At 51.0% G+C, this 14,987-nt stretch overlaps 1 protein-coding gene and 1 long non-coding RNA gene across 2 annotated transcripts; both read left to right on the top strand.

Moving 5' to 3' along the window:
• Window positions 1–74: 74 nt before the first annotated feature.
• Window positions 75–7,183, top strand: LOC136167807 (uncharacterized). The gene is made up of 3 exons (XR_010663109.1): window positions 75–584; window positions 6,007–6,871; window positions 7,028–7,183. It is a non-coding gene; the product is annotated as an uncharacterized lncRNA (long non-coding RNA).
• A 1,330-nt stretch (window positions 7,184–8,513) lies between these two features.
• PPM1M (protein phosphatase, Mg2+/Mn2+ dependent 1M) lies at window positions 8,514–13,114 on the top strand. Its single transcript, XM_065935353.1, has 10 exons — window positions 8,514–8,821; window positions 9,465–9,588; window positions 9,739–9,993; window positions 10,463–10,575; window positions 10,903–10,987; window positions 11,081–11,199; window positions 11,337–11,400; window positions 11,626–11,733; window positions 11,836–11,984; window positions 12,309–13,114. Exons 1-10 carry the CDS (start codon window positions 8,598–8,600, stop codon window positions 12,451–12,453), a joined length of 1,386 nt encoding a protein of 461 aa, XP_065791425.1. The 5' UTR covers window positions 8,514–8,597; the 3' UTR covers window positions 12,454–13,114.
• Window positions 13,115–14,987: the final 1,873 nt, after the last annotated feature.

Raw genomic sequence — 14,987 nt, 5'->3', positions numbered from 1 at the left:
CCTCGCCCCATGACGGGCGAGGGGCGGGGACTCCGGGCCGCGCGTGCGCATAGTGGGAGCTTGGTTCCGGGTGGGCCTAAGACTGGGAACGGATCGGATTGTACGCGCGCTTGCGCGTGCCGTCTGTAACAGAAAACAGGTCCAGCGTGTGGCTGAGCGTGTGTGTCTGTGCACCCTGATCCGAGTGGCCTGGCGCTGGGGCGTGCCCGTGAGTCCCAGCCAGGTGGGTTTGCAGGTGGGGGATCCGCGCTTACCCCAATTTGTGGCCTTGAAGGGGGTGGAGGCGTGTGTTTGAGTGGCATCCCTTTCCCCTGAGACGTCTCTTGAGCACCTCCTGTGGGGCCTGGGCTCCAGGCGTCTCGACCCGCCGGTCCTGCCCTAGCAGTGGGAGCCCAGACAGACCTTCTACTGGGCAGTCAGCAAATGAACAGAGTCTGTGGCAGTGAGCACCCTGTGCAGAGAGTACGTACGGGACCCTCAGGAGGAGGTGAAATTTGAGTGGAGACCTGGAGGAAAGCCTGGTAGAGCAAGGGGAAAGTTTTCTGAGAAGAGGAAATTGCATGTGCAAAGAGGGTCCAAGCTTGGTGAGTCTGAGAAACTTCCCAACTCCTAATCAACTTCTGACTCCATAGCCAGAAGCGTTGCTTTCTCTGGCATCAGCCCCTGCCTGCTGGTTACCAACAGAATGTATCTTCCAGGCCACTGTGATTGAGTCAGGGTGAGCACATAGATTGGACAGTCTGTCCAGTCAGAGCCTGTATTGGGACTTTGGTTGGGAAGGTTAGCAAGGCTTTGGGGGCTGGGGTTGCTGAGAGTTGGTGATGAACTATGTCGCCTGCCTGGTATCAGGCCTCAGCTTGAGCTCCTTGCTCCCTGTCCCTGCTGCTGCTGCTGCTAAGTCGCTTCAGTTGTGTCCGACTCTGTGCGACCCCATAGACGGCAGCCCACCAGGCTGCCCCATCCCTGGGATTCTCCAGGCAAGAACACTGGAGTGGGTTGCCCTGTCCCTACCCCACCCTAAATAGGCAGCATTGAGCCCTCTGTGTACCCACCCTGGGTTTCTCCAGCACACACAAAACCGAAAGGTTTTTTCTTATTCATCTTCCTGTGCACACCCCGAGAACTGGGCCTGTGTAGTGAGCTCACCATGACCACTTCAGCACTTATTATGGAAAATAAAAACCATGTGTGACACTGAAACCATCCCTTGGGAGAACAGTTCATAGGCAAGTGCCCCCAGCTCCAAGATCTGTCACAGCCCAGATGAGGCCAGCAACACCAAGACTCATTATATCAGCTCTTAGACCTGCCCACCTCCACAAGAGCACTATTCCACACAACCATAAGAACCTCAACCTCTTGGAAACAGGAATTAACCAAGAAAACAGATTAATAAAAAAAAAAAAAATACAGTTCTGTTCCCTATTAAAATGTCCCATCACTAGATGAACTGCATGGCTGTCTTAACATCAAGGTCTCCCCTGCTACCTGGTTGGCCCCACCTTGCATCATTCTTTGTTTTTATCACTACCTAATACCTAACATTTACTTGCTTATTTCTTTATTGTCTTCCTCTCACCAGTCGTTAAGTTTTTGTCCCTGCTCTATCCCCAACACTGCTCTATTCTCAACAGTGCCCAGGATTAGTGGGTCCCCAATATTTGCAAAAAAAAAAAAAAAAAACTGAATGAACTATGAGTCTGTGTGTTGCACAGTTACTATGGCAGGGCACATTTACTTAATACGATAGTCCTACAGGGTAGGTGTTACTGTCTCCTTACAGATTTAGAACCTGAGGTTTGGAGAAATAAAGTGATTTGATCCAAGTCACAAGGCAGTGAGTGTTCCCCAAGAACCTAAGTTTCCTTTACTCAAGAGATTAGGACAAAGGATGAGAAATCCTTCTGGGCAGTGGCCCTCTCGACCTCCATCACTGTCTCACACCTGAGTGAAAAGAGTTTAACCAGAGAAAGGAACTTCCTGAGAGCATGGGATTGTGGCCCAGGCCTGCCAGGTTTCAGAGCCTATGATGCAAGCCAGGAGCCCAGGGACCAGGGGAGCATCCAGACAGACTCCATCTCTAGCTGAGATCTGGTTTCAGGCAGAAAGATGAGAAAGCTGCACGAAGCTCCTCAGAGGAGCCCAGGGATGATAAGGGTGTCCAGGAACAGGTTGGTTGCTCCTTTCTTGCCGGTGTTTCTCAACACAGAGTCAGCCACTGAAATTATTTGAATGTGTTTTTTTTCAGGTGGGTCAAAGATTTAAAAAAAATTTATTTAAAGTAAACTATTAATATAAAGGACTTCCCTGGTGGCTCAGGCAGTAAAGAATCTGCCTGCAATATAGAAGACCCAGGTTCGATCCGTGGGTCAGGAAGATCCCCTGGAAAAGGAAATGGCAACCCACTCCAGTATTCTTACCTGGGAAATCCCATGGATGGAGGAGCCTGGCAGGTTACTGTCCACGGGGTCACAAAGAGTTGGACACAACTGAGCGACTAACACACATTAATATAAAATTACTGAAACAAAGGGAGGAGATTGTAAAATCTTGGAGTGGAGAAGTCCTCCTGGGTATGTTACTAAACCCAGAAACCATAAGATAGAAAAACAAAAAATTCATTTACATTGAAAATTCTATTACGGCTGATTCGAGTTGTATATATGGCAGAAACCAACACAACATTGTAATAATTTTTTTAAAAGGAAGAAAAAGTCTATACAGAAAAACCCACAATCAAAATAAAAACACAAACATAAAATTGTAACTGGCTACAAACAATATACTTGAAAATCATTTCAAAATAAAGAGTTGATTTCTTTTATATATAAAGAACTCTCAGAAATCAGTAAGAAAAAGACCAATGGCTCAGTAAGAAGATTGGGCACAGGATACAAAAAGATCATCTATAGGAAATGAACTGCAAATAATGTCTCTCAAATCTGTGAAAAGTTGGTTATCCTCTCCTATTAAGTGAAAGTCAAACTAGACTTGTATATTTTTTACTTATAGGTAAAAATTAAAGGTATGTGTGTTCAGTTGTTCAGTTGTGTCGAACTCTTTGAGACCCCATGGACTGTAGCCCAGCAGGCTCCTCTGTCCATGGAATTTTCCAGACAAGAATACTGGAGTGGGTTGCCATTTCCTTCTCCAGGGGATCTTCCCAATCCAGGGATGGAACCCACAACTCCTGCATCGGCAAATGAATTCTTTACCACTAGCACCACCTGGAAAGCCCTTAGATAAAAATTAAAAACTTTATTAAAAAACTGCAACAATCAAAGGATGGGGAAATAGGCTGATTGGTGCCACCTTCATGTAGGACAATATCTACAAATTATTACATGTATTCCCTCTCCCCCTTTTTATTTTAAACTGTGAAATTCATATAACATAAAATTAACCATTTTATGCTGAGCCTGTGCACCACACCTAGAGAGTCCATGCACTGCAATGGAAGATCCCACATGCTACAACTGAGACTCAAGTGAAGCCAAATTAACTAATTCAAACAAACAAACAAACACTAAAGGGACTTCTTTGGTGGTTCAGCGGTTAATGAATCCACTTGCCAATGCATGGGACATGGGTTCGATCCCTGCTCTGGGAAGATTCCCACATGCTACAGGGCAGCTGCGCCTGAGTACCACAACTACTGAATACCACCACCACCACACCACCAACCCCCGCCTAGAGTCTATGCTCTGAAACAGGAGAAGCCACCGCAATGGGAAGCCTGCAGTGAAGAGTAGCCCCCGCTGGCCACAACTAGTAAAAGCCTGAGCGCAGCAACAAAGACCCAGTGCAGCCAAAAATAATTTTTTTAAAAAAGAGTTTGCATGCCACAACCAAGTCCAGCACAATGAAATAAATAATACATTAAAAAATTAACCATTTTAAAGCGAACAATTCAGTACATTCACTATATTATTCACCTCTGTCTAATTCCAAAATATTATTTATCCCTCCAAAATAAAACTCTATATTCATTAAGCAGTTACTTCCAATTCTCCTCTACTCTCAGCCCCTGGCAACCATCAGTCTCCTCTCTTTTTCTATGGACTTACTTACTTTGGATATTTAATATGTTGTTTAGTTGCTCAATCATGTTTGACTCTTTGGCGACTCCATGGACTGCAGCATGCCAGGCTTCCCTGTCCTTCACTATATCCTGGAGTTTGCTCAAACTCATGTCCATTGTGTCAGTGATGCCATCCAACCATCTTAGAAACATAAAATATGTGACATTTTGTGTACAGCTTCTTAATATAATGTTTTGGAGGTTCATTTACCTTGTATCATGTATCAGCATTTCATTCTTTTTAATAGCTGGATAGTATTCCATTGGGCATATGTGCTACAGTTTGTAGCACAATACTTGGGTTGTTTCCATCTTGGGGCTGTTATGAATAGTGTTGCTGTGAACAATGAATGCCTTTGATGCCACAGTTCTGTTACTAGGAACTGAACCTACCAATATGCCCACACATAAAATTGTAAAGCAAAAAATAGAAAACTATGTAAATGTTCAAATTGGGGGACTAGCTACATAAAGTCTGCATGTTTGCAGAGACTGCAAAGAAGTCTCAAGGAACAAGGCCGGTCTTTAAGAACTGATGCATATCAGCAGATGAATGGATAAGGAAGCTGTGGTACATATACACCATGGAATATTACTCAGCCGTTAAAAAGAATTCATTTGAATCAGTTCTAATGAGATGGATGAAACTGGAGCCCATTATACAGAGTGAAGTAAGCCAGAAAGATAAAGAACATTACAGCATACTAACACATATATATGGAATTTAGAAAGATGGTAACGATAACCCTATATGCAAAACAGAAAAAGAGACACAGATGTACAGAACAGACTTTTGAACTCTGTGGGAGCAGGCGAGGGTGGGATGTTTTGAAAGAACAGCATGCATATTATCTATGGTGAAACAGATCACCAGCCCAGGTGGGATGCATGAGACAAGTGCTCGGGCCTGGTGCACTGGGAGGACCCAGAGGAATCAGGTGGAGAGGGGGTGGGAGGGGGGATCGGGATGGGGAATACGTGTAACTCTATGGCTGATTCATATCAATGTATGACAAAACCCACTGAAATGTTGTGAAGTAATTAGCCTCCAACTAATAAAAAAATAATAAATAAATTTAAAAAAAAGAACTGATACAAAAAAAAGTATTTTATATGAAAACTTCAGGTGCAGGATACAGTGTAGAGTATGCTGTCATTTGCATATATATATATCTCCAATTCTTTTTGACCCCATGGACTGTAGCCCTCTGTCCATGAAATTCTCCAGGCGAGAATACTGGAGTGGGTTGCCATTCCCTTCACAGGGGATCTTCCTGACCCAGGGATCAAACCCGGATCTCTTGCATTGCAGGCAGGTTCTTTACCATCTGAGGCACCATATAGATACACTTTTTTTTACCCATTCATTCATTGATGAACACAGGTTTTTTTTTCATATCTTGGCTATTGTAAATAATGCTGCAACAAACATTGTAGGGCAGATATCTTTTTAAGGTAGTGATTTTGTTTTCTTCAGATAAATATAAGAAGTAGAATTGCTGGATCATACAGTGGTTCTATTTTTAATTTTTTTGAGGAACCACCATACTGTTTTCCATAGTGGCTGCACCAGTTTAACCTTCCCACCAGCAGTATATGACAGTTCCCTTTTCTCCACATTCTTCCAGCGCTCGTTGTCCCTGGTCTTACATGGTTTTGTTTTGTCTTGCATGATCTTGCACAGAATACCCTTGACATCCCTGGAAGGATTCACTAGAAACTAGTACCATTGTTTGACTTCAGGGAAGGAAACTGAGTCATAATGAAATATATTAAATATTTTAAATTAAATCTAAAATAAATCTTGTTAAAAACAGATATGAAATTCAACAAAAGCCATTTTCATTGTGAGTGAAAAAAATGCAGCCTAAAAATAGTTTTCCTTTCTCTAAGCTTGTTCCTTCCCCACCCTCCATCCCTCACAGGCTGGCTGAGTTAGCCGAGGAGAGGTCTTTGGCCAGAAGGGGGCAGGCTTGGGTTCATTCGAGCAGTTGGCAGAAGGGTGTCACTGAAAAGTGAGGAATTGCATATCCTTCAGGGAGGACTCAACCCAGAAACAAAGACAGACCCACCCCAAGGAACCTCACCTACAACTTCAGACACTAGACACAGAAGAGCCTGCAGGCTTTTGAAGACAGAAAAAGGCAGATACAGGCCATTCCAAAGTCCAGGGAGTGACGGGGCACTGGATTTCAGCAGCAGTAACAGCCAAAAAACAATGAATAGAGCAGTCAGAGAGAATTCTGGACCGAAATATTAAATAAAAAGCAAAGGCAGGGACTCCCCTTCTCTGATGGTCCAGTGGTTAAGACTCCATGCTCCTAATGCAGGGGGCCCAGATTGCAAGGAAGACCCCACATGTACAACTAAGACCTGGCACAGCCAAACACATTAAAAAAAGAAAAAAAGAAAAAGCAAAGACAGAGTACAAGCTCTTCAGACTTAAAAAGGACCCAGAAAATGACCAGAATCCAGTCAACCTTTCTGAGACATACCCACCACTTTGCTGAAGCAAAATAACAGAGTAAACCAAGAGCATCAGTCTTGGGATCCGGACAAGAGCAAAGGCACCCAGGAGCCTCCGGAGCCATAGGAGCCTGGGTAGCACTGGATGAACACTCAGGCCCCCTTGGAACAGGGAGGATGGGATTGCCATCGGACTCTACATTTTTCTGAAAACTCAAAATAGTTAAGGTGGGCAACAGACCACCTGTGACTCCTGGCTGCCAGGAGCTTCTCTGAATACACCTAAGAGAACAGGATCTTCATCCACCCGGGCAGTCCGAGATGGTAAGTGGGGGGAATAGACTGTGTTTGCATTGTTGCCTCTGGTTTTAGACTTTAAAAGCCTCTGAGCCATTGGCTGATGGGATGAGGCGGTCACCCCACTGATAGAATTGGGTTTGCCCCACTCTGGGTCACTGGTGCATTTTGTCCCAATGACAGGTTGTAGCTCAGGTGTCCTTTGGAAAGCCTTCTCTTTGTTCCCTTCCCCTTTGAAGGCTGATTCAAGCACCATCCACCAGGACTTCCCCATCACTACAGGTGAGCAGCTCATTTCCATTAGTGCTCTTCTCTTGCTTGGGGTCTGACACACAACGTGGGGTCAGTAAGTTAGCTCCCAGGCTAATTTAGCTTGGGAGTAAATTAGCTTCCAGGCTAGCTGGAACTGAGTTACTTGAGGGACAGCTTGCTGGGCACAGCTTCCCTGCCCCAGGGACCATACTCCATGGGTGGGGGGAATTCCCAGAGGGGCAGGGCTGGCCTCCAGGAGGAAGTAAGGACCAGTGAGCAAGTGCTGGGCTTAGGCATGGAAGCAAAGGTAGGGACTGCTCCTCTAGCACCCCCCCGCCCCCCGTCCCTGCCCCAGGGCCCTGGGTTGTGGGGCCTCAGGGGCTTTGAGTGGTCAGGCCTGTCTTCCCAGAGGAGGAAAGGGGAAGAGAAATCCCCCGTGGGGGTTCTGAGTCAGCTGCACTGTCATAGTGGAAATAGCACAGCTTTGGGTGTCAGGACACTTCCCCTCTGTGGGCCTCAAGAGTCCTTGTTATGAGATGGAAATAACAGTCCTGCATAGGAAGTTGGGCTTCAGTGGCAGAGGGTGAAAAAGCACTGTGTTAACATGCAGCTGTGAAGGGGGACACAGCCGGCAGACCCCGTGGTGGTAGGCAGCCAGGAGTTAAGAGGCTTACAACATCTTGCCCCCAGCCCAGATGAAAGTCTTTTTTTCACTTCCCTTAGTCACAAGTCTGAACTCTGACTAGTTGGTCTTTCAAGGACCAAGGGTGCTGTTTGCCCATCAGTCACTTAACACTCTAGTGAGGCCCCTGCTGTCTGTCTAGAGAGGACATCTTGATTGGAGGCACAGGGTTTACAAGACTTGGCCTTGAGGGTGGGAGTGGACGCTCAGGATAAGGAAGGCCAGGGTGACCACCAAGCCCCGTCTGAAAGTGGTGGGTGCCAGGGCAAGTGAGTGAGGCACGTAGGTCACCTGAGGGAACACTGTGCCCTGAGCCTCTTACTCAATGTGTCAGACGTGTGACACCTCCAAGTACATCTTGTTCCCATCTTGCCCTTGCGTAAGGTTCCGGGCTAGCAAGAAGAGGCCTGAGTCTGCCCTGGACTCTGATCCAGCCTGGAGGTCCCGGACCCCTCCAGCCTCCCTGGGCGGGGAGGAGGCACTTTCCCTCTCAGAGGCTCGGGCCCCACACGGGTGGGTGAACCTCGGCCTGCTCAGGTTCCTGGGTGAGCGGAGGCCAGCCTCTCTGTCTCTGCAGCCTCAGTGTTCCTGCCTGTAAAGTGGGGTTGATAACACCACTGGCTTGTCGGTAGGTTTGATGGCACCCAGGCCGCGCACAGGCTCCCTCCCGGGCGACCGGGAGGTTGGGGTTTGGGGGCGTCGCCGCGCAGCCGGCTCCGCCCCGCCCCTGGCCCGCTTCCTCCTCCCGGGACCGGCGGGCGGTGCCGTCGGCCCAGCCTCCCGCCCGGCGCCCCGCGGGCAGCCCCCGGCCAACGCGCCATGTCAGCCGACTGGTTCCGGCGCCGCTTCCTGCCGAGGGGCCCGCTCCCCGCGCCGCGGCCACCCAGGCCCCGCGCCAGCCCCGTGCCCTACCGGCGGCCCCGCTTCCTGCGCGGCTCGGGCTCCAGCTCCGGCACCGCCGACGCCTCGCGCCGCCCGGACGCCCGGCCCGTGCGCAGCCCGGTGCGGGGCCGCTCGCTGCCCTGGAACGCAGGCTACGCCGAGTGAGTGCCTAGCCCCAAACGGGCCCCCGCCCGAACCTCCCCTCTCCCCGCGTCTTAGCCTGAGGCCGCGTCCCCCACCCCGTGATCCCGCCCGGGGTCCCGTGCTGACGACCGAGAAAACAGGCTCATCTGAGTGAAGGATCCCGTGCCCCCGACCTTGTGTATAACTCCCTCTGGTCCCTCCCGCATCCCACCTCAGGTCGGGAAGGACCTGTCCCCTCAGTCCAAAAGCCTACCCCCTCGGGCTTCCAAAAGAGGTAGGGTCACTGGGCAGAGGTCCAGCGTTCTGGGCTTTGGAGAGTCCTCCCACTCCTCACACACACATCTCACCCTGGGTTATGGCTGAGATGGGGCCGCCCATAGGCAAGGAAGCCTCACACCTCCCCAGGCAGCCTTGCCCTTACCTCCCAGCCCAGGAAAGCAGGTAAGCTCCAGAAGGGCTGAGTCCTGAGTTTTGCCTTTGCTGTGAGATCACTGAACAGTTTGCAAACTACCAGCATTTGTTTGTCCAGGTGTGTGTTAGGGACAGCACGGTGGCTATTGCTCCAGAGGGCGGGCTCCCTTCTATGTTTCAACTGTTCTCTGTGCCCGTGGGGGCAGAGGTATGTCCCTAAAAGCGTCACTGATCACGTCCTGGCCTCAGAATCATCAACGCAGAGAAATCTGAGTTCAATGAGGATCAGGCGGCCTGTGGGAAGCTGTGCATCCGGAGATGTGAGTTTGGGGTTGAAGAGGACCAGGAATGGCTGACCTTGTGCTCAGAGGAGGTGAGTGCAGCTGAGCCTGAGTCCCTCTTGCAGTCTGGGGCCAAGACTGGGCCAGGACTGCAGACTGAGCTTCTTGCCCTAGTGCCCCACTTTCGGCCAGGGGACAACTAGGGAGGCCAAGCAGAGCCTGATGCCAAGTCCTTCCTGTAGTTCCTGACAGGTCATTACTGGGCACTGTTTGATGGGCATGGCGGTCCAGCTGCAGCTATCCTGGCTGCCAACACTCTGCACTCCTGCCTGCGCCGGCAGCTGGAGGCTGTGGTGGAGGGCATGGTGGCCACTCAGCCCCCCATGCACCTCAGCGGCCACTGCATCTGCCCCAGTGACCCCCAGTTCGTGGAGGAAAAGGGCATTAGAACAGAAGACTTGGTGATCGGGGCTCTGGAGAGTGCCTTTCAGGAGTGTGTGAGTGTGACCTTTGGCTGGGGGAGGGAAGGTTTTACCCCCAGGGACCTGAGGGACTCTGGGTGGGTGGGGGAGTGGTGTCCCTGCACTTAATGGTGATCACCCTGGATCTTCGGATTGAGAAGATAAAATTGGATTAGGTTGTTATTAAGCAGTCATCATAACCTCTCGTATTTCTCCAGCACCTATTAATATGTGCTAGGTGCTTTTACCTGTATTATCTCATTACACATCCTTTTAGGTCCCTAGTTTCTATTCCTCACTGTTTAGAATATGACTTCCATTCCTCCCCAAGGATATATTTAGATGGCCTGACCACAGGGATCCTGGAGTCATAGCTAGACTTTGGGCAGGGACTGCCATGCTTGCTGGTGGGGAAGTGCGCTGGCGGTGGCGGGGGGGGGGATGGCTGGGGACAGCGGCAGGTGGCAGTACAAGCAGCGGCTGACACAGCCTTGGTTTGCCCCAGGACGAGGTGATCGGGCGAGAGCTGGAGGCCTCAGGCCAGGTGGGTGGGTGCACAGCCCTGGTTGCTGTGTCTCTGAAGGGAAAGCTGTATGTGGCCAATGCTGGGGACAGCAGGTGAGTGAGCCCTGGAGAGTGGGCGAGGTGGGGGGACAGTGAAAGGGGACTGGAAGTGGAGAGACAGAAATGAGGAAGATTGGCGGAGTTGTTTGTGTATTGGGCATGTGTCAGATGCCAGAGGGGGCCAGGACCTCAGGGACCAGGTCAGACGGCTGGGGCTTTACCCTGCCGGACTTAAGCAGTCATGGAGGGGCTTTGAGCAAGGGATTGGCATGAGCACAACTGGCCCCTGGTGGTTGGAGGAGGGGCCAGCAGGAGGGAGGCCACGGGTAAGGATGGAGGCTGCTCCACAGACCTCTCCGTCTCCTCTAAAACTTCATCCAGGGCCATCCTGGTGCGGAGGGATGAGGTACGGCCCCTGAGCTCCGAGTTCACCCCAGAGACTGAGCGGCAGCGGATTCAGCAGCTGGTAGGTGCCCTTAGTGGAGGGAGGGTGTGGATGGAGCCCCAGCTCCTGGGCCACCAGAGGGAGCCTGATCTGAGCAAGGCTTCCCTATCCCAGGCCTTCATCTACCCTGAGCTTCTGGCTGGTGAGTTCACCCGACTAGAGTTCCCTCGGCGACTGAAGGGGGATGACTTGGGGCAGAAGGTCTTGTTCAGGGATCACCACATGAGCGGCTGGTGAGTGAGATGGGGTTGGGGACACTGTGGGGAGAGCCCTGGGGTCCAGGCTCAGCTGGGTGGCCTGGGGCAGTCCCCTTCCATGGGGCAAGGTGGGCCCTGTTGGCCTGGGTTGATGCTGGGTCTGCTTCTGGTAGGAGCTACAAGTGTGTGGAGAAGTCGGATCTCAAGTACCCACTGATTCATGGACAGGGTAGGCAGGTCAGTGAATGGCCACTCCGAGAATCCCTCTTGAATCGCCCCCTGTAGAGGCGGGAGCTCCTTTGTCCCTCGTTGGGGGTCTTGGTTGAGGTCCTAGGGGCTGCTCCAAGGTCACAGGATGTTTCTCCCTCAGCCCAGGCACCCATGGGTCACAGTCACCTGTGTGCTTTACGTGTACATTTTCTGGGGCTGTTTGCTATCACCTGACACCTCCATTATCTCCAGGCTCGGCTACTGGGAACCCTGGCTGTCTCCCGGGGTCTAGGAGACCATCAACTCAGAGTCCTGGACACAAATATTCAGCTCAAGCCCTTCTTGCTATCTGTCCCACAGGTGAGGGGGCCACAGCACTTCCATCTGCCCAGAAAGGCAGACAATGCAAGGTTGCGGGAGCTAGGAAGGGAGCGGTGAGGAGACCTCAGACTTACCTTGCAGGTGACTGTGCTCAATATGGACCAGCTGGAGCCCCAGGAGGAGGATGTGGTTGTCATGGCAACTGATGGGCTCTGGGATGTCCTGTCCAATGAGCAAGTGGCACGGCTGGTGCGGAGTTTCCTCCCTGGCAACCGAGAGGACCCACACAGGTACTGTAGTTGCTGGGGATCTGCCTGGACCTGGGTTAGTACCAGCAGCAGCATTAAGAGGTACCGAGAGGACAACACTGCAGAGGAGTCCGGCTAAGAACAGTTGGCCAGGACTGGAGCTACCTCAGGTTTCCCGGGGGTGACTGTGGGTCCCCAAATTCTCTGGGTCCATACTCACATGGTACAATCTGTGGCCCTCCCAGGCCCCACAGTCAGACTGCACTGCTTGAGTTCTCCAGTGTCCAGCACTGTGAGTTCTCCCTGAGGGCTGGCCTTGCCTCTTTGATCTGGCCCCAAAGTACATCTGCAGGACGGTCCCCACAGGTTCTCGGAGCTGGCCAAGATGCTGATACGCAGCACACAGGGGACGGATGACAGTCCCATACAGGAAGGGCAGGTGTCCTACGACGACGTCTCTGTGTTCGTGATTCCCTTGCACCACCAGGGCCAGGGGCACAGTAGCCACTGAGGATTCAGACACCGCATCCCAGAACCACTAAGGGGCCAGGTGCAATATGGATATTCCTCCACCGTGGTCGACAGCAGGTCTGCCTGCCCCAGTCCCAGACCAAGCCCTGACCCCAGCCCATTTCAAGGTGCGCATTTCTACAAGGCAGTCAGAGCTGGAAAAACGTAGGGGGTCCCCCAGGCCCCCCCCTTGCCAGGCAAAGAACGCTACTGTCAATAATAACGTCCAGCAGAGTCACCTTACATTAGGAATCCATGCAAGGCTCCTCAGAGAGGATCCTAAACAGCCCCAATACATTATTCCCAAATGGGGACAGCTGGACCAAGTGCATTGGCCAAGGATGCCAGAAAGGGCAGACAGCCTGTGGTTGTATCCAGGTCTCTAATGCATGAATGTCACTGAGATCCTACTCTGCTCCCCTCTGTGCTGGAAGAGAGGCATGGGTCCAGGGGCTATAGTTGGGGGAGAAACTAAGGGGCAGAAGGAGCCCCAGAGGTGGCTGAGTGGTGAATGCTGTCATCACTGCTCCTGTCTCTAGCTGGGTCTCCTGACTGCTCCTCACTGGCCCCAGCCAGAGACTGATGCCTCAATAATGCCCTTTTGTTGCTTCCATCACCTCCCTATTAAATGTTTATGTGCAGAGAACCCTTGTGAATTGTCAATCGCTGTATTGCTTGGCATTATACTACACTTTTGCTTTTTCTCATTCTTCTAAAAAAAAAATCAGCCTTAGTCTTAGCTCCACCCTACAAATTTCACTATAGTCAGCACTGTGTCTTCTCTGCATCCTTCCTAGTTCCCAGCTTGGGATGAGCCCCAGTGAGAGAACAACTGCCCAGAAGGGAGCGTCCCCACTGCCGGCTGAGTTCTGGGCTTGAGGTACCAGAGGGAATGCTTTTGGATTTTTTAAAAATGCAAATTATAGTAGTTTTAGTATAAAGCTTACAGCAAATTTAGAATAAAGCTAGACTTACTGACTGGAGACAAGTCAGTTGGGGCTCGAGAGCTTGCTGTTTGATGAATAGTTTAGTTCTTCAGCTTCCTCACAAGACCTCTTTTTAACATCCAGCACTGGCCAAGGCTCAAATGCTTAGTATTTGTTGAATTTCATAACCTCAGCCTTATCTTAACTCTTCCCTCATCTACTCTTACTTTAGTTTACAATTGAGATTAATTCTTACCAGGCAACTCACCGCCTTAAACTGCAGCCAGAAAGGACAAGGACCACTAAGCCCCAATATGATGGTGAAACTTGTTTATTTAACACACTGGGGAGGCTCCCAGACCTTCTTTCCTGCCCATTAACTCATTTTAGACTGCATTTCCTACATGTTCCCCAAGGAAGAGATAGGATAAACTATGAAATTACTCACTTTTTACAGTCATATTCTATAGCCCCGGCACTTCTGGGCCTACCTCTGTCCACAGCTGGGTCATGACCAACTGTGGTTAGCCCCAGAAGCTCTGGGGGGCCTCTCCAGGACTCTAGTGAGGCATCTGGCAAGGACAAGTGTGCCCTACTGCCCTGCAGTTTTACTTCCTATTTCTTCAGCAGTCGCCACCCCCCCCACCCCGCCCCCAGCAAAGCTTTGTAAGTGATACCCTGTGCCTTCCAAGCCACTACCCACGTCAGCTACTGAGACAGCTCGCCCACACTCTGCTTCGCGTCTCACATCAGAAGGCTGAAGCCCAGAAGTGGGCTCTCTCAACTGCAAACAAGCCAGACCGATGGGAGTGACCACTGCAAGGGCAGCCACGCTCACCTGCGTGTTCATGTCTCTCAGCAGAGCCAAACGCTGCAGTGGCCCTCCCGGCAGGCCGAGAGGGGGCCCCCCTTCCTGAGCAGTCATATTGACAGCCTATGCATGGCCTGCCCCTTTCAAGTTGGGACGCTCCCTCTGCTGCCTCCAGAGCCTTTGATCAACCTCTAATGACCACGGGCAAAGTGGCAGGCCCACGGTATTGCAGCTGAGGATGCCAAGCTACTAGTGAGCTACCAATTCACCGGCCAGGCAGTGGGTTACCAAGGAACAGGCCAGGCCTTCTACCAGAATTTTAGTTCCACTATATTTGCCCCCAACAAGCTAGGGCCTAGCAGGATGAACCTTATTCCAGCTAGAGGTTGCCAATCTGATCAAGGGTTGAGGTTAACAGTGGGGATGAAAGGCAGCTTGAGGTATAAACCAGATACAGCCTTTGAGGATCTCAAGGCTGGCTCAGGCCTGCCTTTTCTGGGTCACTCATTTCTGGCCCTACTGCTGCTGATTAGAATGGGGGACTGAGGGACCCAGACGGCTCTGCATGCAGAGCTGGATAGAGGGGTTCCTCCCACCAGCCCACAGGCCTCAGTTACCAGAGGCAGCCCCAGGAAGCCCAACAACCTGTCCACAGCATTGCGGTGAGTCTCAGTATGAGCCAGGAGGACTGACAGGGGACAACCCACCCCCATGCCCTCCAACTCTAAGAACAAGGCAAACAGTGCTATGAAAACTCATCGGAAGAGGCTGCAGCCATAAAATTCTGTTTAAGACAGA

The sequence above is a fragment of the Muntiacus reevesi genome, chromosome 4, assembly GCF_963930625.1.
Source record: "Muntiacus reevesi chromosome 4, mMunRee1.1, whole genome shotgun sequence".
NCBI classification, from domain to species: Eukaryota; Metazoa; Chordata; class Mammalia; order Artiodactyla; family Cervidae; genus Muntiacus; species Muntiacus reevesi.
Note: the sequence above shows the minus strand (reverse complement) of the source record. Positions and strands in the feature narration are given on the sequence as shown.

Excerpts from the sequence above, each read along its gene's own strand:
- PPM1M (XM_065935353.1), top strand. The coding sequence starts at position 8,598 with ATGTCAGCCGACTGGTTCCGGCGCCGCTTCCTGCCGAGGGGCCCGCTC. Across the intron at positions 9,994-10,462 it reads AGAGTGCCTTTCAGGAGTGT|GACGAGGTGATCGGGCGAGA; the intron begins GTGAGTGTGACC and ends GGTTTGCCCCAG. Across the intron at positions 11,734-11,835 it reads TCTTGCTATCTGTCCCACAG|GTGACTGTGCTCAATATGGA; the intron begins GTGAGGGGGCCA and ends CTTACCTTGCAG.